This window comes from Pteropus vampyrus, unplaced genomic scaffold (assembly GCF_000151845.1).
Source record: "Pteropus vampyrus isolate Shadow unplaced genomic scaffold, Pvam_2.0 Scaffold33, whole genome shotgun sequence".
NCBI lineage: Eukaryota > Metazoa > Chordata > Mammalia > Chiroptera > Pteropodidae > Pteropus > Pteropus vampyrus.
This window is the reverse complement of record NW_011888814.1, coordinates 4,524,355-4,547,585: the sequence shown is the minus strand read 5'-3', so window position 1 is coordinate 4,547,585 and position 23,231 is coordinate 4,524,355. Positions and strand designations below refer to the sequence as shown.

At 34.8% G+C, this 23,231-nt stretch overlaps 1 protein-coding gene across 1 annotated transcript in view; it reads left to right on the top strand.

Moving 5' to 3' along the window:
• The window catches only part of IQUB (IQ motif and ubiquitin domain containing), a 54,078-nt gene that overhangs the window by 4,131 nt on the left and 26,716 nt on the right, over positions 1-23,231 (top strand). Inside the window, exons 2-8 of the mRNA XM_023528947.1 lie at positions 1,602-2,026; positions 4,380-4,514; positions 7,596-7,757; positions 7,844-8,016; positions 8,218-8,373; positions 16,634-16,844; positions 22,996-23,171. Of these exons, the coding sequence (XP_023384715.1) occupies positions 1,606-2,026; positions 4,380-4,514; positions 7,596-7,757; positions 7,844-8,016; positions 8,218-8,373; positions 16,634-16,844; positions 22,996-23,171 (1,434 nt within the window). The 5' untranslated portion in view covers positions 1,602-1,605. The remainder of the gene's footprint in view (positions 1-1,601; positions 2,027-4,379; positions 4,515-7,595; positions 7,758-7,843; positions 8,017-8,217; positions 8,374-16,633; positions 16,845-22,995; positions 23,172-23,231) is intronic.

Sequence of the window (23,231 nt, the reverse complement as noted above, 5' to 3'; positions counted from 1 at the left end):
GTTTTCCATCATTATTTCTTCAAACAGCTGTTCAACATCTTGATTTTCTCCAGTTATACCTATCAGACAGCTATTTGACCCTTAATAGTGTCCCATATGCTCCTTAAACTATTTTTATAGTCTTGGCATCTTATCTTTTGCCATTCTGATTGAATGTCCTTGGCTTTTCCATCCTCTAGATAGGGCATTTGATCCTTTATTCACTTTGATTATTATTCCATTTAAAATACTTCTTATCTCAGATTTTGTGTTCTTCATTTCAGACTGGTTCCCTTTTATTTCCATTTCCATTTTTTATGTTTTTTATCTCTTTAAAGTTCTGTTGAAGTTCTCTACACTTTCCAAAAATTCACTGAGCATCTTTATAACCAGTGTTTTGAACTCTACATCTGTTAGATTACTTGATTTCTTTATATCTGGATCTCTGTTCTGTTCTGTCATACGGTTTCTGCTTCTTTGTCTTCCCATTTTGGCTGTCTTTCCATGTCTGTTTCTATGTGCTAAGCAAAGCTCCTAAGTCTCCCAGTCTTATTAGTGTGGATTTATGAAGTAGGTGTCTGTCCAGTGGCACAGTCCTGAGAGGGGTTCAGCTGCAGGCCAAACTTAGCCCAAGCCTCTACCCCTTAACAGGGGCCACCTGTTAAGATTCAGCAGGCAATCCACAGATGCTATGCTTATAGTTGCCTCAAAAGGCCACACCAGAAACCGAGGCCAGCTACCTCCAGTGTGAGGCACTTCTTAGCAAGGAGCACCTGACTCCCTGAGTATACACCTGGATGTGGCTTGGGTGGGGAGGCAAGTTGGAGGAGGCAGGGTTTCAGGGAATCCTCTGGGCAGAGCGACCTCTGTTATCCAGTTTGATGACATCATGGCTATGGCGGCAGTATGATGCACTGGGAGTGGGGAGAGCTCAACAGGGAACAATAGATACTGCCAGCACTTCTGTATAAACAAGCGACTTCACTCCAACAGTGTCTCCCTGTAAGTCCCTGGTACCCCCTGTGCAGCCGAGTCAGCACTGGTGCTCAGAGCGAGCAGGTCCGTCACTGCGAAAATCCGCTCGCGGACGTGGCCCCTTGAAGAGGCATCTTCTGCTGCCGCAGACTCCGTCTCACTCAGCCACTCAGATGGGGCAGCCCCGCATCCTCGCCCTGTCCTACCTTCTTCCATTGCAAGGTGATTTTGTGGATTTCTCCCTAGTTGTATGGCTTGTTCATCTAGATCTCAGGTGATTTTTCCTTGCTGTTTTCTCCTTGTTTCCATCACAACTTTGATTTGGTCACCAGAGAGATAAACAGAGTCTCTATCATCTATGCCATTTTTTTTGCTTTAAAATATTTTTTAATATATTCACAGATTTCTCTCAAATTAATTGTGCTTTGAGGTTCTGTTTTTTTTATGTATTTTTACTTTCATTGGTGTTTTTATTAAAAATTCACTGATGTTTTTACCTGATGACATTACTAAGATAATATTTTTTAAAAAATGAGCAAAATTATAGTACATTATGAACATTATAGCATACAAGCAATGAATTTTATATTTGGTGTAGGTTTTCGATATTTGGTATATAGTAAATGTGTTTATTTTTCTCAATTCAGGAAAATGTCTGAACAGGAGGAAGAATTTGATGCTCAGAATGCTCTTGATGCATCAGAAGGTGATGGTGCTTATGAGATCAACATTCCAGCTCCCTCACAAGAGGCGTTAGAGGCAGATCAAATTGAGGAAAATGAATCTGCACCGGAACCTTCTGGTGGGGGCCATGAAACACTTGTCGAAGAGCAGAATGACAGGAGCACTTCAAACCTGGAACCAAACAATGAAGACCAACTCGTGGAAGAGATTATGTCACCCGAACAAGTTTTAGATTCTCCAGCACATGAACAGCAGTATCTATCTGAATTTGATAGTGCAATGCAGTCAACCAAACGGTATTCAAATGATTCTTATCTGACATTTCTGGATAAAATAAAGGCTGTAAAGGAATCCCTGAAAACATCGATGCAAGATTCTTTAGCAACAGGTATTACCTAGGGAAGACAGGCTATTTGCTTTCCTCATTTTGAAGAATGGTTGCTTTTTCTTGTTTGTTTCTGCTTGAAGATTTGTTTTATACTTGATGTTACTTTCCCTTTCTCTGTCCACCAAACTTCTCTAGCTATACCACTTGAATTTCTTAACTATGTGGGAAGCTTGTCTATTCTGCAGTATCTACTCTCCCTAAATCAATGAACATCTTTAAATTTTAAATGGATGTTTATCTGCTTTTCCCAAATAAAGTAGGTTTTAAAAATGTTTGATGATCTTGAAAAATGGTAGGCAAATTCTCGAGTATAATTATAATTTTTTTGCGTGCCAGTTCGGAATTAATTGTACATAGCTAGCAGGTGGTGGGATGGGAACTTGAGTCCCGATTTTCTAGTTTCATACCTGTACAGTACACAGTTTATGGTGCTTTTACATCTTTCCAAATTTCAAATTTCTGTGTAATGTTACCTTATACTTAGCTTCATAAAAATCGTTGTCTTTTCTTATAAGTTAATTTTAAAGATATAATGTTGATGGCATATGGAAGTTATTACTGCATTTTTGGTAACAAGGCACAGGGGGAGCCACAAAGAGGTGGTTACACAGAGACCCATTCTACCGGTATGGTTAAGCAACTGCTCCTTCTTCCCCTTGTCCACAAGTTTTGAGAGTTTCCATCCACAAGATGGAGAACATGGACCATCAATTAACAATAACAGCAGCTTAGTTTGGCTGGTAAAATGTAGCCTTTGGTTGCAGTGGGGTAGTTTACCCTTGTATGATATGTCCACATAAGTAAAGAATGAAAAGGTGGAAGGAGAAGAAATTAATCAAGCCCAATTATACCTAACTAAAGCTGTTATTCTTCAGTTTCATTATTCAGTATAAATTTGGGCTCCATTTTTGATATTTCTGTGATTCCCTGATATTGTAGCTTATAACAAACACATGGTGATTTTTTAAAAAGTTGTCTTGGCCCTGTAGTTCCTGAGGCTCACAACTCTTTAACACATCTCCCCTTCCCAAAGCTTAGGAAGCTACAGCTATGAAAATTTTTAAATTTATCATCGAATTTTGAATTCACAAAATAATTAAAACAGCCTTTTGATAATTTAACATATGGGCACATGTTCTCTTTGTTGATAGAGAACTCTGAAAACAAGTCTTAACAAGCTCTAAGAACCTTAGCATCAACAGTGCCTAGTTGAATTTCATCCTAGGTTACTGATAAATGTCTGATTTGACATTATGAAAACTTGTGACAGGCATCTAGAAATATAAAACTTTTTTGGCCTATAGTGTGCACTCTGTACTCCATCTTACTTATTACATCTCCATTAAAATATAAAGTCTGTAGATATAAAAAAAAAGTTTACCCCATAATAATTGTTTTTAAATACTGTATTTCCTATAATTTGTGAACAGATAATCATTTTATAGTAACAAATTATATAGTATAACATAATATATAACATATAGTATATAATATGTAATGTTAAAATATATAATGTAAATAATAAAAATATAAAGTTTTTTGATTTCCTATTTCATAAAGTTGGGAGTGAGCCACATAATGTCCATTCTTTTGAAAAGTAGATTTGTGAATAGTTATTCTAGATATTTGTAAAACAATGATTTTTCTGTTTTGCACTTTGGCAACTATAGACATAAATAATTATAGGAAAAAGAATGGACTTAGTATTAGATATCACTTGGTTGCAAGGTCAAAGAAAATTTTCTTTGAAAATGTCTTGATTGGTTTTTCTTAGCTTCATAGCCACTCACTGATTGACTGATGGATGATAGCGATATGTGAACAAAGTATGCATTTCTAAGTTCAGGGGCACCCTTGAGCACTCAGGCTCTCCCTTTCTAATACTAAAGAAAATGCTTGGTTTTCTGAGACGTTTTCTATGTTTAGAGCTGAGTAATATGTAGCACATATTGGGAATCTTTCAGAGTAGCTTAGTTTTATTTTCCATTTCTTGTGGCATTCTGCATGAGGAGGTGATCCTGAGTATGCACTGATCCCCATGCCAGAGAATAGAAAGGAGATCTGAACTTCGAGCTGGAGTTGGGGGAGCAGGTGTTCACCATTAATGCCAACTCCTGAGATTCTAAATCAATTTCAAAGGAAAAGGTCGCAACCGAATGTCACTTCTCATAGAAAATGAAAAGTAATTCTCATCGTGGAAGCGCAGTGGGGGAACATGGCAGAAGCAACTGCATTCTATGTCATTAAAAATTGTCCCATAATTTTCTATCTGCTTGTGGACTGTGGGTTGCTGACCCTTACTTTTTGACTATGATTCTTTCTTTCTTTCTTTTTTTTTTTTTTTTATCTGCAGTAAAAGCTGTACTTCTTCCCGTGGGCCAGGAAGTTATAATGTCTTTTAAAATTGACAGCACTTTTAAATACCTCAAGGATCATTTTTCAAACCTATTAAATGTCCCACCTGATGTACTGCAGATAAGATATGCAGGTAAGTTTGGAGGCTCATAAAACTTATCAAGACTTCTTTAGTTCTACATGTAAATAATCAAGATCTTTGATTTGTCAAACTAAGTGTCTTGACATTTACTGTTTGCACATGATATTGTGGTTATGCATTCATTCATTCAATGCATTTTTATTGAGGACACACTTTGTTTTTAATACTTTGCTAAGAACTGAAGATATAAAGAAACATGAAACAAAAATCCCTGTTCTTAAGTTGTTTACTGACTAGTAAAGATACATGTAACAGTTCCGCATAATGAGTAAACGTTTTAATGTAGATAGGCACAAAAAACTGTGTGAACAGGGCGGAAAGAAACTGGAAGATCCTAGAAAACTTCATCTAAGAAAAGTGGTAGTGCTCATGCTAAGTCCCAGAAAGGTGAGAAAAACTGGGACTCTTGGGAAGTGGTAAGAAATTAATCGTGGCTGGAAGAAAACTGTATGTGGGGAGTGAGGATGAGTGAGCATGGATAGAATAAGATGAGGGCTGAAAATGGTTTATCTACCAATCGTCATACATTCACATCAATTCACATTCCCATGATGCTCACGTTTATTTATATTTTGTGGGCAGTATTAAGCAGCCCATTTTATATTAGCTTTATGTCATGAGAAGATGTAGTCTTTGTAATTGTGATGGAATTAACCAGACTAACATAGCTAAATAAAATTCTATCGAATATGTTTGCACAAATGCTAATATTTTAGTTTAAGAAGCTCTGATATTAAATTTATAAAGGTGCCACAGAAAGTTTCCAGGGAAATAACATTTTTTTTGGTATGGGGAAATCCTAAGCAGTAAAAAATAGTAAGCCACACCTACCGAGTTCCTCCTCCTTGCCAAATCAGAGAAAAACAAGCAGTTCAGTTTCAAAATTATTTTCTGAAAACTACTGTAATGAATATGCTCTAATAATTTTTGTGTACTCAAACAACTTATTATTAAATCTTGGTTAGGGAAACAAAGCTGAAATTTAAGTAGTAATAATGATAACTTATTGAGCATTTACTGTGTGCTAGTCCTACAAAATGTTCTGCCTGCATTATCACGTTATTCAATCCATATAACAACCTTTTGAGGTAGATACTATTTTTAGGAACTTTTTTTGAGAGAAGGAAACCAAAGCACAGGGAACTTGTGCAAATTCACATAGCTAATGAGTGGCAGAGTCTGAACTTAAATATAGGTGTGACTTCAAGAAGGAAATGTGAGACTGCTTGGCATTAACTGGAAGGCGAAGTTCAAAACTGGAGAAGAGAGAACACGTTACGACTGGAGTAGCTTGTCAGTGGTACCTGAGAATCTCTTTGTACTTCATAATCTTTCTTCTTTGTGTGTAAGTACAAGGCATCACCACTGGGTAACAGGCTTATGTCAGTAGCAATGATAAAAAAGCTGGATTCTATGTCCACCACTCTCTAGGATAGGTGATTTCTTCTGGTATTAGAACTGGAGTTCAAGTTTGGTGGGACTAAGCCTACTAGAGAAAGAAGTAGAGGAATGAAGAGGGCTCTGGGAATCTGTGTTCGGTTCTTATGGCTGTTGTAACAATTAACCACACATTTAGTAGCTTAAAGCAACATATTACTTCTTACATTTCTGGAGGCCAGAAATCCTAAGTCAGTTTCACTCGAGCAAAGTCAAGGTGTCAGGAGGGCTGTTCTTCTGAAGATTCTGGGAAGAATCTGCTTCCTTGCTTTTGCTAGCTTCCAGAGTTGCAGTCTTTGCATTTGTTGGCTTGTGGCTCCTTCCTCCATCTTCATATCTGTGCTTCTGTCATATCTTCTCCTCTGTAGTCAAATATCCCTCTTCCTTTCTCTTATAAGGGCACTTGTGATTATAGTTAGGGCTCACCTGGGTAATACAAGATACTCTCTCCATGTCAAAATCCTTACTAAAATCTACGGTCACTTTTGCCATATTAGATAACATTCATAGGTTCTGGGGATTAGGACATGAACATATTTTGGGGCGATTATTTCAGCCTATCACAAAACCCATATAACATGTTATTTTTTTAAAGTTAGGAATGTAGGATATGAACATGGACGGACCTGCAGGATATTATGATAAGTGAAATAAATTAGAGAAAGACAAATACCATATGATCTCACATATATATGGAATCTAAAGAACAAAATAAATGAACAAAACAGAAAAATAAAAGAATTTAGGGTGTGAAATTGAAACTCCAAGATCTTTGTGTTTTCTTGAACATAGCTAAAAAAAATACTAGTGGTACCTGACACATTTCTAAGAATGAATATAACAAAACCTTTGCTATGTTCCAATACCTAATTGTAATTTAGGAAGACATACATCAGAAGGTCGATATAGATTCTATCAATAAAGTTCCCATGTCACAAACAGTGGCCAGTAACACATATATTTTTGTAAGCCTTAAAGTAGAGAAATAAAATTAGAGTCAATTTATAGAACAAGCCAATGGCAAGGGGGTGGAACTCGAAGCAACACAACACAAAAATAAAGTGATGGACACTTTTTCTAGCACAAAACTGAGACTTAACTCCACCTTGGCATGAATTAATTTATATGAATTTCTGACTATAGAAACAGAAAGGAAGGGATTCTTTGGAATTCTGAGTATAAACACTTTCTGCTGGAGAGAGGGGTGGGTATTAAAATAATCAGGTTTTCCCTGATACGGATATGTCCTGTGCTTACATGTATAACGTCATTTTTTAGAGAGTTGGCATTTAGAATATAATTTGCTCATATTATAGAATATTTTTAATTCTTAAATGTTAATAGAGTTGCATAGTTCTTAGGTATTTGCATTTCTGATGAGTTGAGAATTGTAGCTTTACTTGTAAAGCTGGTGTCTTGCTCAGGAGTACCACCTTAACTTCTCCCACTATGGAGCTTACTAACGTTAACAACAAGCACTGGACTCCATCGATACTTGGTATTTGATACCAATCAATATTTGAAAATTGAACAGCGTTTTTATGTAAGCACCTTTGATGTTTTCCATCCCCTTAAAATGAGTACATATAGTCATTTCTTTGTCACAACACTTCTTATAATTTTATCTCATTTTAGGAATACTTTCTAAAAATAATGAGACTCTCCTACAACATGGAGTTAAGCCGCAGGATGTCGTACAAGTGGAAATCTTCTCTTCACTTCCAGATCTATATCCAGTCAGAAGAATAGGTAGATTAAGTGATGCCTCTCAAGTCTTAACTGTGAGAGTAGAAACTGGTTAGTTATTCAGTGTTTTTTAGTTAAAGTATTTTAGAGGCATTTTGTAGTTGAGCTTCCATTCACTGTTGGTTTTGTCTCCTCAGGCATTGATCAGTACCAGCAGGTAGCTGTTGAGGTTATAAAATCCGACTTTCACAAACCATTTCTTGGTGGATTCAGACATAAAGTAACAGGAATAGAATATCACAATGCTGGAACACAAACTGTACCTAAAAAAATTCTCGAAAGAAACAATATGTTTTGTAGGGATACCCAGGTAATATTTTTATCTTTTAATATGGGTGTTTGAAGCTATGGAATCAGCAAATGTTATGCTGTACACCTCTCTAAAGTATAAATCTTCTAAGGAATTATTTGGCTATTAAAATAATAAAAGAAAATTAACTTAAATGTATAGGAAAATATACTCTTTACCCACGTATATGTATATAATAGATATTTGTTCTTTTTATTTTAGACAGTTTTTCAGAGGAAAAAACTTCAACAGACTACAAATACAACATCTACACAGATGACTAAAATTGGTGTGTATGTATCAAATATGACTGATAAACTGATAATACCAGGAAGATATTTTACAGCAGCGGAATACCATGCTCAAAGATTAGCGGCGGTAAGATAATTTTTATTAAGGGTGTAATAATAATTAAATATCTGAGTCAGTTCTGTGTATATCTATGTATGTTTCCCTAAGCCACACTAGCTTGAGGTATAACCCACATGAATGTTGTTAAAAAAACTATTCATAACACTTGTTAAAAATGGTAAGGCAGACGATTCAAGAGAGGCTGCTGCAATGGAGTTTTGTGGTAGGGGAGTGAGATTGGGCTCAACTCAGAGTACAAAAGGGAAAGTGGGAATTTATAGCCAAAGCAGGGTGGGAGTCAGTGGATGGAAAATTACTAAGAGAAAACATCAGGAGTAAAGAGAGATTCTGGCTAAACAAACATAACAAGATTTTTACTGAAGGCAGCCAGGGTATAGGCATTATCTGGGGGAATGGTGGAAGTTGAGGAACCTGATTGAATATTAAGAGTGATCAGATATTGAGGTTGGAGAGTTTAATTAAACTGGGTTGGCAGGATTCTTACCCAAACTGAACAATGCGAAGAGGAGCACAGAAAACCAAATGTCGAGGTGTAGTTGAAAAAGAGTTCAGAGAAGCCTGCTCAGAGTTTGGTCAAGGAGAGAGTCTTTGTCAGTGTGAGTCACATTTTATTAATAGTGGAAGCAGTCAGTCTCCAATGCCCCCCACTTTAAGGAACCAGAATCCTAATGCTCCTAGTCCTGTCCTTTCTCACAGGGAATCCCAGAAGCTTTATGTGTTACCTTTGGCCATTATTTGCTTTGTCCTCTCTATCTCTTGGCCTTAACCACTCTGTCTCTTGGCCTTAATACTTGTGGCAGTAGAATCACCTAGGGCGGTCTCCAGAAACCAAAAGGTGATTAAAGTCTATTTTCTCTGATACTAATATAGCCACACCAACTCTTCTGTTTTTGTTTGCATGGTCTCTCTTTTTCTATCCTTTTACTTTCAACCTATTTGAGACTTTGAATCTAGTGTGTATCTCTTGTGGGTAGAATATAATTGGATCTTGTCTTATTATCCAGTCTAACAAACTCTGCCTTTTGACCAGAGTGTTAGATACATTTATATTTAATATGATTATTGATAAGGTTCAGCCATTTTGCTATCCTTTTCTGTATGTGTGTGTCTCTTCTTGTTCCTCTGTTTTTTTACTGCCTTTTATGTTAAATATTTTCTAGTGTGCCATTTTAATTCTTTTGTTGTTTCTTTTTCAACTGAAAATCTTTATTTTCAGTACAATGTATACTTTTTTAAAAGTGTGCAATTCAAAGAGTTTTACTATATAGAGTTATGCAACCATTATCACAATTTTAGAACATTATCATCATCCCAGAAAGAAATTCTGCACCCAGTAGCAGTCACTCCCTATTTCTGTCAATCCTTTCTGTCTTAGACAACCACTAATCTACTTTCTGCCTCTACTGATTTGCCTATTCATTTTATATACATGAAATCATACAGTATGTAGTCTTTTGTTACGTACTGACTTCTTTTACTTAGTATAATGTTTTCAAGGCTTATCCATATTGTAACATGTAGCAATATTTCATTCTTTTGTGTTGCAGAATAATATTGTATATACTCAATTGTATATACCTATTGTATATATGCCAATGTATGTATGTACTATAGTTTGTCCATTTATCGGTTGATGTACATTTGGGCTGTTTCTACTTATTAGCTATTAAGAATAAAGCTACTATAAAAATTTGTGTACACATTTTTATGTGGACCTATGTTTTCATTTCTCTTGGGTATATGCCCAGGAGTGTAATTGCTAGATCATATGGTAAGCCTATGTTTAACCTTTCTGAAGAACTGCCAGACTGTTTTCCAAAGCAACTGCACTATTTTATGTCCCACTAGCATGTGAGGATTCTAATTTCTCCACATCCTCAACAACACTCATTATTGTCTTTTTGATTATAGTCAGCCTAGTGAGTGTGAGGCAGCGGCATCTCATTGTGGTTTTGATTTGTGTACCCTAATGGCTAATGATATTGAAAATCTCTACATGTGCTTATTGGCAACTAATATATATTCTTAGGAGAAATGTAGTTTTAGATCCTTTGTCCATTTTTAATTGGGTTGTCTTTTTTATTGTTGCTTTATTTTTTAAAATTATTTTTGAGTCATTTCGTAAGTGGTTGCTCTAAGTATAATCTAGGGATTACAATATACATCTCAATTTATAATATACTTTACAGTTATGCTAACTGAAAGCCACCAATTATTGAAATCTTGCCCCAATAGAACTCCAATTTCATCCTTCCTCCTTTGTGCTCATTGCCATAGAAATTTGTATATTCTATGTTCTAAGCCCTGTAATTCCTTTTATAATTATTGTTTTATGCAATTGTCTTTTAAATAAATTAAGAGTAGAAAAGGAAAATATAGTCTTTATATTTTCCTACGTAATTAGATTTTCTGGTGCTGTTTATTTCCTCATTTGGATTAAAATGAACATCTAGTGTCATTTTTTTTTTCAGTCTGAAGAACTCTGTTTAGTGTTTGTTATGTGTGCTTGTTTGCTTGATGGTGTGATGAAGGTCTTTGAGTCTGTTCATTTATGTGCTTTTTTTTCCCTCTTCTTCAGAGTGGAAAATTTCTAATGATCTATCACCTATCATTTTTTCTTTTGCCAGTCCACATCTGCCGTTGAGCCTGTCTAGTGATTTTTCATTTCAGTTTCTACTATTAAATCCCCAAATTTCCATTTTGTTCTCCTTTTATCATCTCTGTCTCTTTATTGATACTATTTGATGAATCATTGTCATCTTACTTTCTTTTAACTCTTACATATTGTTTCTTTTAGTTCATTGCATCTTTGGTAAGTCCAATATCTGGGACCCCTCAGAGGCATTTTCTATTCTCTTTTATTTTTCTTCCTATATTGGTTATGCTGTCTTCTTTCTTTGCATGTCTGATAATTTTGTTGTTGTTCAAAATCAAACATTTTAGATAGTATATTGTGGTAACTCTTTATTTTGCGCCTTTTGATTTTCACAACCTCTGCTCAAGGAAATCAAGTTAATACTTATCCATCTGCTTTATAACTTTAAAGAAATTGACTGACATTTACTCTTCTCTCTTACATGTTCCTAGTTCTTATATGTTTATATTTATCCTGTCCCCATTCACTCCAAGGATTGGTATTATACCTATTTTACGTTTGTGTATTTGTTTAGTGACTTCCTTGGATTAATTAATTAGAGCAGTGGTTCTCAACTGGTAGTGATTTTGCCCCCAAGGGCACATTTGCATTGTCCAGAGACATTTTTGATTTGGTAACTTGAGGGGTGGCGCTACTGTTGTCTTGTGGTAGATGACAGGAATGCTGTCTTCTGTATCCTATAATGCATAGGAACCACCTCCCCCACTACAACAAAGAATTATCTGGTCCAAAATATCAATAGTGCCGTTGCAGAGAAACCCTGCTTTAGAGTCAGTCTCTTTTACAGTATGTAGCCACTTATGTCTCTGCTCATTTTTAAATTTTTTGATTGTTGTTTTCTTTTTTGTGTGTGAGTTTGGTTTCCTAAGTGTTGCCCCTAATTAGCATAACTTAATGGTCAGACAGTGATGGATCAGAAGTTCTGCTCAAATTCCTCGAGCCAGTAAACTTCCACTCTTTGCTAATGGATCCATATGTGGATTGGAAGACACGTTCAAAGTTCAGGCAAATTCATTTTGTTTGTTTCCTGTTAACTTTGTAGCTGACTTTGTTAGTGCCTGTTGTTCTAGCCTGATAGATTTTTATTTTCTCAGTCCAAACTGATTTTTACTTTATTGGATTTTTACTTTATTTGTTGGATGGAGGCTCTGTGATCTCATTAGGAACCTAAGCTCCTTTTACCCTTTCATTCCATTAATCTTATCATGAACTTGTTATCATTTGATGATAAAATGGTTAAATAGCCTTTAGCATAACGTCTGCATCTCATGTAGGAAGAAGGGAGAAGTCAAAGGAGCATGTCCCATGTATGCCACCTTCAGGTGTTTTCCCTGAAAACCCCTCCTAGTGACTTCTATTCACATCTCATTGACTTGAACTGTGTCACATGACTTATCTCGCTGCAAGTGTGTGATAAATACATGTTTAAAGTTTTATGTTGTTGCTCCTTAATAAGATAGAGGTTTGCTTAGTGAGGAAGTAGGAGAGAATAGGTAATTAGGTAGAGAAATGAAAGTCTCTACAATACTTTGCAAGCTTCGATAAAATGATATTAAAGGAATTAAAAAAAAGTATAAACTTATAAGAACTAGGAACATGTAAGAGAGAAGCGTAAATGTTAGTCAATTTCTTTAAAGTTATAAAGCAGATAGAGAAGTGTTAACTTGATTTCCTTGAGCAGAGGACATGAAAATCAAAATACTTGCCAAGGGGCATGACGTTAAAAACCAAATTGATTTACCTCATAGAATCTTGGAAAGTGAGTTGGAGGTTTTGTGGGAGATGAAAGTGAGAGGTGAGCTGTAGACATGGATTGGTTAAAAGCCAGTGTAAGGAGTAATTTCCATTTAATAAGTTCTTTTTATCTTCATTGATTCCTTTCTACTTGTATCATGTTTCTTTTATGCTTGAGCTTCTTGAGTTCAATGATTAATATTTATTTAAAATATTTCCTGTCTTAAACAAGATTATGTTATGTGTGACTACTGATATTTTTGAGCACCTGTCATCTCATTTTGTTTTTTCATTTATTATTCATTTATTATTATTCATTTATTATTCATTCTTATTATTTGCTTATTCTTTTACTAACCTTTCCTTCTTTTTGTTGGTTTGACTAAATTTTTCTTTTTTCTTTTTTTTTGTTTTGTAGTTCAGAAGTAGGTACTTTTCCTCTTTTTTTTAGTGGTTACTCATAAAAATTTTTAATGTACCTAAATTTTTAATACCAAATGCCTATTTACTCAGGCTCTATATCTTTTCTATTAACAAGTCAAGGACCTTAGCAGGCCTTTCTTCATTTCCTTCTACTCCTTTTTTATTACTCCTATCCACTGGGAATTTGATCTAGAATATAATTTTATATAAATATATATTATTCTAACTCAGATTATTGGTTTTATATATGTGAATATATACTATATATGAATTTTTTCAAGTAAGATATATTTAACTTAGTTTTTGGAAGTTTTTGTTCACTTCTTTAATTTTTCCCCTTTAAATTATTGTTCTTGCTGGTAAACATTCTCTAGTAATTATTTCAGAGTATACATGGGAGGTAAACCATCTGATTGCTATGGAATGAACTCATTCTTGGGTTCTAGTTTGAGTGGGTATAGGTTAGGTTCAAACTTATTTTCTTTTATAACTTCAAGCTTTATTTGATTAGAAGTCTGATGTTAATCGGATTCTCAGTTTTTTGTACTCTTTCTGGAAGCTTTTAGGATTTTCACTTTATCCTTAGTAATCTTACTGCGATGTGCTTGACACTTGGTGCTGGCCCCTTTCTATCTGAGAGCCCATGTCTTCTTTAATTTTGGAAATGTTCTTCTATTAAAAATTTTTTTATTGAAGTATAGTTGAAATACAGTATATTAGTTTGGAATGTACAACATAGTGATTTAAAATTTATATATCTTACAGTGTGATGATCACTTATGATAAGTCTAGTAACCGTCTGTCACTCCGCAAAGTCATTATGATATTATTGACTATGTTCCCTGTGCTGTACATTACATCCCCATGGCTTATTTATTTTATAACTGGAAGTTTGTACCTTTTATTCCTCCTTTACCTTTTTCACTCATTTCCATACCCCATCAGTTTATTCTTTGTTATTTATGAGTCTGTTTTGTTTTGTCTTATTTTTAGATTCCACATGTAAGTGAAATCATATGATATTTGTCTTTCTCTAACTTATTTCACTTAGCATAGTATCCTCTAGGTCTATTCATCTTCTATATTTTGAGTAATTTCTTTAATCAACCATTTTCCTTCTGTCTAGGACTTAACATCATATGTTTTGGGAATGTTTGTATTTATCTTCCATGTTTTTTAATATTCCTTCATTCTTTGTAATTTTTATAACCCTTTACTCTGCATTATAAAAGATTTTCTTGCCTAAGTTTCTTGCTCACTCATTCCCTCATAAGCACTGCACATTTTGCAGTTCAGCTTACAATAAACTACTGGTTCTCGACCAATATCCATTCTCCCCATTGTTGTAAAGCTTTAGCTGGGCTTATGGTTGTCACTGAAGACCACATTTCATTAACTCTTTCGTATATCGGTGAACCAAGTAACTGACTTGAAGGCATGGAAAATGAAGTGTGAGGGGAAATGATGTGTGCTACTGCTGGATATTGCTCTTAAGTGACTAGATTGCAATTCTTTTGTTCTTTTCCCCTTTTTTACTGGCTAGAAGGTGATGAGAAATAGACCAGCCACTCAGGACACACATGGGAAGCTATTTGTTAAATATGGTAGAGCTTCCTACCAGTCCTAAACTGCTTGCCCATCCCTGGATCATGATATGAGAAGGAAAAAACTTCTACATTGTTTAAACAACTGTGTTTTAATGTCTTTAATAAGTTTAACAAATTTAATAGCACCCAAGCTAAACACATTATGTTTTATTTTTCTATATTTAAAAAAAATATTGTCACAGCCTTTGTTGGTTCTTTTATATAGATTCGATAGCTTTTCCTTTCTCTCTGACTCTATCTAGTTTGGTCCTATTTTTTGTTTTGTTGTGTTTTGTTTTATTCTAGCACAGTGGTTCAAAAACTTTAACATTTATCAGAAATACCAGAAGAACTTGTAAATCTATAGAATCCATGCTCCACCCCAGAATTTCTCATTCAGTAGCTCTGGGTGGAGCCTGAGAATTTGCATTTCTAACAGCTTTCCAAATGATGCTGATGCTGCTGGTCTAGCCATCACACTCTGAGAACCACTGGCTTAGTAATTCTGTTTCACACAAATGTAAATTCTTCTTTGTTGAATGAGCCACCTTTTGTTTGATTTTCTCAGTTGTTTGATTATTCTTGGGTATGTCCTCAGAGCATTTGAAATTTCTGATGTTCATTGTGTTACAGCACAGCATTATCCCAGAGGTTTTAGAGAACAGGCCAGGCTTGGTTCTGGGAGAGAGCTAGTTTTCTGGAGAGGGGGCCTCTATTCGTCCTGGATGTCACCAGTCTTCTGGGACACTAACCGCTCTTGCTTGGAGGCAAATACCTCTATTGCTCTTTACCTAAATTGTTTTAGAGGAGCCTGTCCCATTGGTATTTTTCAAGCAATCACCTTGTTAGTTGCCTGAAAACCTACTGCTCACAGGATCCACCCATTTTGGGCTGGAAGCAGATTTAGAGTCACTTCAGTTTTTTCTAGCTTGCCTCTCCAGTACATGATTAGGAGATAGATTTCTTCTTCAACTTATTACACCTGTCTCCTTTCTTGAGGAGATTCTTCAAAGTCTCTTCTTTTGGAGAACTCCTTCAGTATGATCCAGTGTCTTTTCTGATTTCTACTTATATAATTTTCTTTAATTATCAGGGATTAGAATGAAAGAAAAGATGTGTCAGCATATTCTCTGTCCTCAATCTTGATACAATCTTTCTACGTTTTATTTTTATTTATGAGTTTGGTAAATAAAAATATAAACTCTCTCAGCTATATTGCAAGTTTTTTGAGGACCTAGTACTATAGCGGGCCCTCAAACATATTTATATTTCTCACAATTTAATACTTGTTTGTTTAAGTCTCCCCTTTATCTAATCTGCCTTTGGCGGTTTCTACCACATAACCTACCTGTTGTATGTGTAGGAAATACATTTTTGTTTTAAATATGAGCCTAAGTTAATGACAAGAGGAACTAGACATAATTAATATTCATAACAAAAATAGTATTTTTTGAAGACTTGCGATGTACCGGCTTGAACCTACGCACTTTATATGCGTAGTGTTATTATCACTATTTTATAGATGAGGGTACCAAAGCATGAAGATGACAAATAACTTACTCAAAAACTAAACGAGAAGTGAGGTGCAGAGGGAAGATTTAAACTAAGTTTTACTCCAGAGCCTGTGCTCTTAAGCATCGTACTAACTGCTTCCTGTAAAGGTATATTTTCTGGATTTCAAAGACAAATAGCTGACGGGCATTATCCATGACTTTTATGTTATATGTGAGAATATGTGGCATAAAGCTAAAACTAGACTTAGTATTTTTTGTTGGTTATTGAATTAGAATAGAAATAACCACTATTGTCTTTCATTATTGTCTGATAAAGTTGACGAGAGACACTTTGTATTTCCTTTTAACTACAGGTAATAGTGTTACAGACTTACTACAGACAATGGCATGCTAAAATCGTGGTAGAGAATTTAAGAAGACAAAAAATGATAAGATTGCAGTGGGAAGAACAGGAAGAACTAAAAAAGATAAGAGAAAAAGAAGAATGGATGAAATTGGACTATTACCGGAGGCATAATCCTCAAACAAAAGAAGATTTTGAACTTCTTTATAATGCACTAGAGCGTAAGTTTGAAATAGGCCTTACATAAAATATTAATTTTATAATTTTATTAGTAGGAAAAACAGTTTTACTAAAGACAAAAGGAAGACATTAATTTAGGAGAATGTCTTGGCAGTCTGGACTAGACAATTTAAAAAGATGACACAGGAATTAAAGCTGGAATAAAATTGGAAATGCTTTTATGTTAGCAATGGGTAAATTATTCAGTTTTAGTATATCATCTCATTTGACCCTCATCCCTGTGAGATACGGAGAGAGAGGGTCGTCCAACATGGTTCCCTGGTGGCCTTGAGAATTCATGGACTCAGAGCTGAGCTCTCTCCAGTTTCCCAGTCCAGCCTGCTGTCTCTGTTTCTGCTCCTCAGAGGAAAGCTTGGCAATACCTTTTAATTCCCTTCCATTAAGGACAGTATGTGTAACTTGTCTACACGTTTGACTTTTATGCCGCCATTCTTCCATAGGATGTGTGCTAGTCTTCGACACAATTAAAAGTTTGTTTCTCAAACAAGCCAAGCACTCAGGGCAGTAGATACATTGTTCTTTTCTTTTTTTTTTTAATTTTAATTTTTTAATTAAGTTGACATTCAGTATTATTTGATATTAGTTTCAGGTGTACAGCATAGTAGTTAGACATTTATATAATTTATGAAGTGATCCTTGCCCAATTAGTCCAGTACCCACCTGGCACTATACATAGTTATTATAATATTATTGACTGTATTTCGTGTGCTGTACTTCACATCCCCGTTACTGTTTTGCAACCAACAATTTGTACTTCCTTATCCCTTCACCTTTTTCACCCAGCCCCCGACCCCCTCCCGTCTGGCAATCACCAGTTTGTTCTGACACTGTTGTTGTAGTCTTTTCCCATTGTTCACTTTCTAATCTCAGTTTAAATGTCACCTGCTCAAAGGCTTTTGTGACTGACAATACGACTTGTATATCCTATTGTCATCTCATGGTTCTCATTGCATCCCAAACTTTTCACATATATCACTATAATTTGTAATACATCTTTTGTTTAACATTAATTTTCACCACTAGATTGTAAGCTCCGAGAGAGAATAACTGATTTTTTTTTAATGATCTCTTTATCTGTGCTTAGCTCACATCCCAACAAATCTTGATAAACAGAATGAGAAAATGAATGAAGGGAAAACCTAGGAATATAGTAATGCAGCTACCTTTAGCTTCTCATTTCCCAGGAGTACCTGCTAAAGTGAAAGTAACTGGCACAGAAACTGAAGTTGGGCTCTTGTGATGACATAGAAGAATTTTAAAAATTAAAAATAACCTTAATATTTTTTTCAGTCAAACAGGATCTTTTTATCCAAAGATAACATAGCAGTCCTCGACTTCTCTATGATGATTCATAACATTAACTTTAAGCAATTTTTTTCTATAATTTGTTTTTTATATATTATTTGCGGTTATTATTATGTGTTCTGTTACTCAAGTCATTGTTTCCTGTCTAATTGAATACAATTTAAGGCATCAAATACCTTTGTGATAATATGCTATTACTGAAAATACAATTTCCATTTTCTCTGTCAGATGAAAACAAACGTTATTTCTAAGTGTCAGTAGTTAAATAGAGAGCACTGTTAGCAAGGTGTCTGTGAAAGATCTTACTGACAAGTGAAAAACTAAAGTTCTGTTAGAGCAGAACTCTGTTCAAATAATATTTCAAATTCATATGTGAATAAACCAATGGATACTATTGTTGGTCTGTTGGGTTAAGAGGCAGCTGTGCAAAATACGAAATATGCTGAAGGAGGTTCTACCTTGTCTATTTATTAGCGGTGTTAACTTATACAAGTTACCCACTTTTCCTAAGCCTCAGTTTCTTTATCTATAAAAGGACTTAATTTCTGGCACATCTACTTCAGAGTGCTTTATAAAGTGAAAAATGCAAAATATTACATTTATGAAAGTACTTTGAAAAGTACAAAGACAAATGCATATATACATTATTGTCATATGGTAAATAATTTCATATGGCTTTCCTGTATTAAAATAGAACAAATATATTTTATACGTCTATACGTTTTTATATGGAAGAAAATGAAAATGAAATTTCTTACATAAAAATGGCATCTCTAAGTTTTCTTCTAGTTCTAAAATTCTAAATTGAAACTCTTAGAATGATTATTATCAAGCTTCTTTTGTTGTAGTTAACATTTCTGGTCACATGCTTAATAATTTATATCTCTCTTCTATTTAATGTAGTTTTTCAGTCCATCTTCTTAACACCAGTATTGGAAACTGCTGCCCTCTTGTGGCTCGTAGTGATAACTGTGTAGTTTGAATTACAACTCCTAATACGAAGTTTAACTTTTCTTCTGGATAATCTGTCCCTCAGTTATAAAAGCAAAATGATATCAACTTAAGAAAATGAATTCGACTGTATGAGATAATATGGTATATCAAAGATAAGACTATATCCAGGCAACAATGTTTCATTTTTATGTCTTTTTAAAAATTTATTTTCAGCAGTGTATTTATGGAAACTTCCTTCGTTGATCTAAATTGTCACTCTTATTTTAGACTCAACACAGGGGTTATCATCTTTAGGAAACCACTCTCGATGGCATGGATTGAGTCCAGAACCTCTTTTCTTTGCCCCATACTTTTCTGTACATACTACTCTCTTAATTGCCCACCTTTGTATGTGATAGGCACCTGATAGGACCTTGCTCAGTACATATAGTGTTTGTTGAATTGAATCTTCTAACCTTTTGCTTTGTTTTGACTTATGGTAACTGTGTTTTCTGACTCATCTCTAATTATTACCTCTTGATCTCAAAGTACCTTGACTCCTAACTTCTGGAGACTCCCTGGGCCCAGTCCATTGACATATCCGGCCCTGGGCTTTCAGTCTGAATCTTTCTTGGTTCTCACCATTCAAGCTTCTAGTCTATGATGAGAATTTTTAAAAGCAGATGCTTATAAACTGCTAGTAGCAGAAAAAATATTGTATGTTCTGCTATTTCTTGTTTGTAAATTGCAAGTTTAGATCTCAGAAATTTTGGAATGTGTATGGACTTTAGATACCAGACCTGTCTCTTCATTTTATAGTTAAACTTTAGACTCTGGAAATTAAGTTATTTGTCCAAGAAGGTACTTTAGACTCTGGAAATTAAGTTATTTGTCCAAGAAGGTAAGTTAAGTAAGGAGATAAACAAATTCTTTCAAATGAACCAATTCCTTTAATATCTTTTTCTTTTAAAATATTGGTGGCTGTTGACATCTGTTATAGGCTGAATTGTGTTCGCCCAAAATTCATATTGAATTTCCAATTCCTACTACCTCAGAATGTGACTGTATATAGAGATAGGCCTTTAAAGAAGTAATTAAGAAGAAGCGAGGTCCTATGAGTGCGACATAAGCCAGTATGACTGGTGTTCTCATAAGAAGAGGAGATTAGGACTCAGACATGCACAGAGGGAAGATTATATGAAGACCAGAGAAAGATGATCATCTATAAGCCCAGGAGAGTGGTCCCTAGAAGAAATTAGCCCCACAGTCACTTCTAGCCTCTAGAATTGTGAGGAAATAAATAAGTACCACAGTCTGTGGTACTTTGTCATAGCAGCCCTAGCAAACTAATATAGCATCCCCAGTTTTTTTTTAATCATCTGTAGGGAACATACATTTTATGAAAGGGGCAGAATCTCTCTTGTTTTCCTCAATGTCTTCTATATATAGTTCTGAAAACTGTCAAATCAGATATAAAATTAGTTTTGTCCAGCTGCTTCTGATTCCTGTGTTTTTCTATTTCCTATTAGTAGTTGGGACATGAAATTTTTCTGATGGCATGTTCCATCCCTTATTATAGATTTATGGGGAGATTGTTCATCTGATGGAGAATTTAATTGGAATTAAGGCCTATTATTTTCATTTCTAATTAGCTTCTTTGGGATGTTCTCATTTTAAAAGTCATAATGTAAGCAAAATGTAAAACTTGAATATAATAAATATGTGTATTTGAAAGTACATATGTATATATCCAGATTCACTCAGTACTTATTATTAATCTAGGAGAGCAATATCTTGCTCTTTGAGATTGGCAGACTAGTTTAAATAATATCCTGATGGCCTAAATTTATTACCGGTCTTGAAGGTTTCTAATGTAAAACTGGGAAATAAAATAGGCTTACTGATATCATTCAATTTTTATTTGCTTTCTGGAAACATCCATATAGTATCATGAGATAAATATTCTCAGTTATTATTTCCACAGGGAAACAATTTTTGTTTTCATTCATATTCTACCTTTTGGTATATGAATCTTGTTAAATTTTTGAAAGTTCTTTCAGTTTGTAAAACTTCTCTTAAATGATAGACACATCAATCATGGATTTCCTGAACATCCATAACATAATTTAGCTCTTAAATTTACAAATCTTTTTGGACTGAGCAAGTTATACAGTGTCTAAATGATGTATTCCTGGTAAGGGACAAAGTGGATTCTTATAAAGAACATGACTGGCAAATTCTTGATCTGTTCAGGATGATTTCAAATTGAAATTTAAGAGGAAGAAGAAATAGTCTGATAAAACTATAAAACTAGATGTTATGAAAGGCAATGATTATAATGGAAGAGGACCAGAAATAACACTTCAGATGTTTACATTTCAGTGCAGAGACTGGTGTTAAAGTAAACCTGACATTTGACTGGAAGAAGGAAAATATAATTTCTAATTATACATACATGTAATATGTTCTGCAATATCTCTGTAACACAATGAGAAAAGTAATCATGTCTGGAACATAACAAAGGAAGAGTACATTTTACTTCATTGAATCATATCTAATAGAAGATAAGAGGAAGTAATCTTAATGTCAAGAAGAGGTCTACCCAAAGGAAGTCTTTAAACCTAATGATCAAAAGTGTGAGGCTTTTGGGTAAAGATAAATGGAAAGAGAAGAAGAAATGCCGTTCTTGTAGAAGGATTTTCCTGTCTTTCTCACTTTTGTATGTACCATTAAAACTTACAGAGTTCCTTTCACGTAATACTTGCTCAAAAATTGTTGTTGAGTGTTTTGAACTGGCAAAGAAGTGATAGGGTTTTGGCAGGTTTAATTACCAGATCAATGAACCAGGTTTTTTAAAGTTCAGAGGAAAAATAGTTTTGATCCTATGGCCAGAATACAGTTCATGAGACTGTGAAACTTCATCATTCTGTAATAATGTAATCATAAGTTACTCCATATAAGAGGAAAGAATCAGATGACTGATTAAGTAAATGAGGCTCTCTAGACTAAACAAGCTAATAAATTCACATTGAAAAGGACTGTGTACAACCGAAAGGGTGACACATTTTTGAGGGGTGGAGAGCAGTTAAGGGTGTGGGCCATGGAGCCAGAGTCCGAGTCCGGGCTGCACAATGGGCAAGTTACACAGTCTCTTCTTGTTTCCTTTTCTGTAAAATAGCCAATAATAGTAGTGCGCATTCATTGGTTTGTCAGGAGATTAAATGAGCTCATATGCATGTAGCACTTAGGACAGAGCCTGGCACGTGGTAAGCAGTATTACATGGTGTCAGCCGTCATTATTTTGGTCTTGTTTAATTAGAGGGGACTAGGAATTGGGAGGAAAACAGGAGATGAAGTAAATAGTATGGTTGAAAAAAAAGATTTGTTTTCAGTACAGCTGTAAGAACAGAAAGGAAGTTTAAAAAGATCTAGCTATACCTTGAAACCATGGTTCCTGTGTCTATCAGGAGAGAAGAAAGTGAGACATCTGTAAGAAAAGGCTGATGTAGTGGGGCCAGAGCAGTCAGCATATTCTGGCATGAGGGCATCTTGAATGAAGCTGAAACTGTAAACCTGCCTGGTTGGAGATGGGCCTGCTGCCTATGAAGAGGAATCCACAAGCATGCTTACTCAGAGGCATAAGTTGACATTATCTGTACTGATTTCCTTTGGCTTCTGTTTGTTTGACTACTTTTATTGCTTTAAGTCTCTCAGCTTCTATTTTATCCTATTTTTTTTCATATATCAAGTGTACAATATGAATGATTCTATTCATGTATAATTTTATTTAAATTGATGCAAAAATAAAATACTGTTTGTCAGGATATGATGGTAAAAATACTCTTAAGATGTTGGATTTTAAAAACTCAAGAGTCTTTCATGTTATTCCTCTAGTCTGGCGGCAAGAAGAACAGGCGCACATTAACCAGTCTTTCACTGGAGCTGAAAGGAAAGCTGCTTTGTGTGAACTTCTGGAAAAAGAGACCCAATTAATTGCTTCCATTGGGAGACATAGATACATTGCTTACATGGCAAACCAGGAAGCATTAATACAAGCTTTTTTGGATAAGGTCAGTGAAGTAACAATTATTTAAATATGAATGTCTCCTGAGTTTAAAAATGTAAAATAA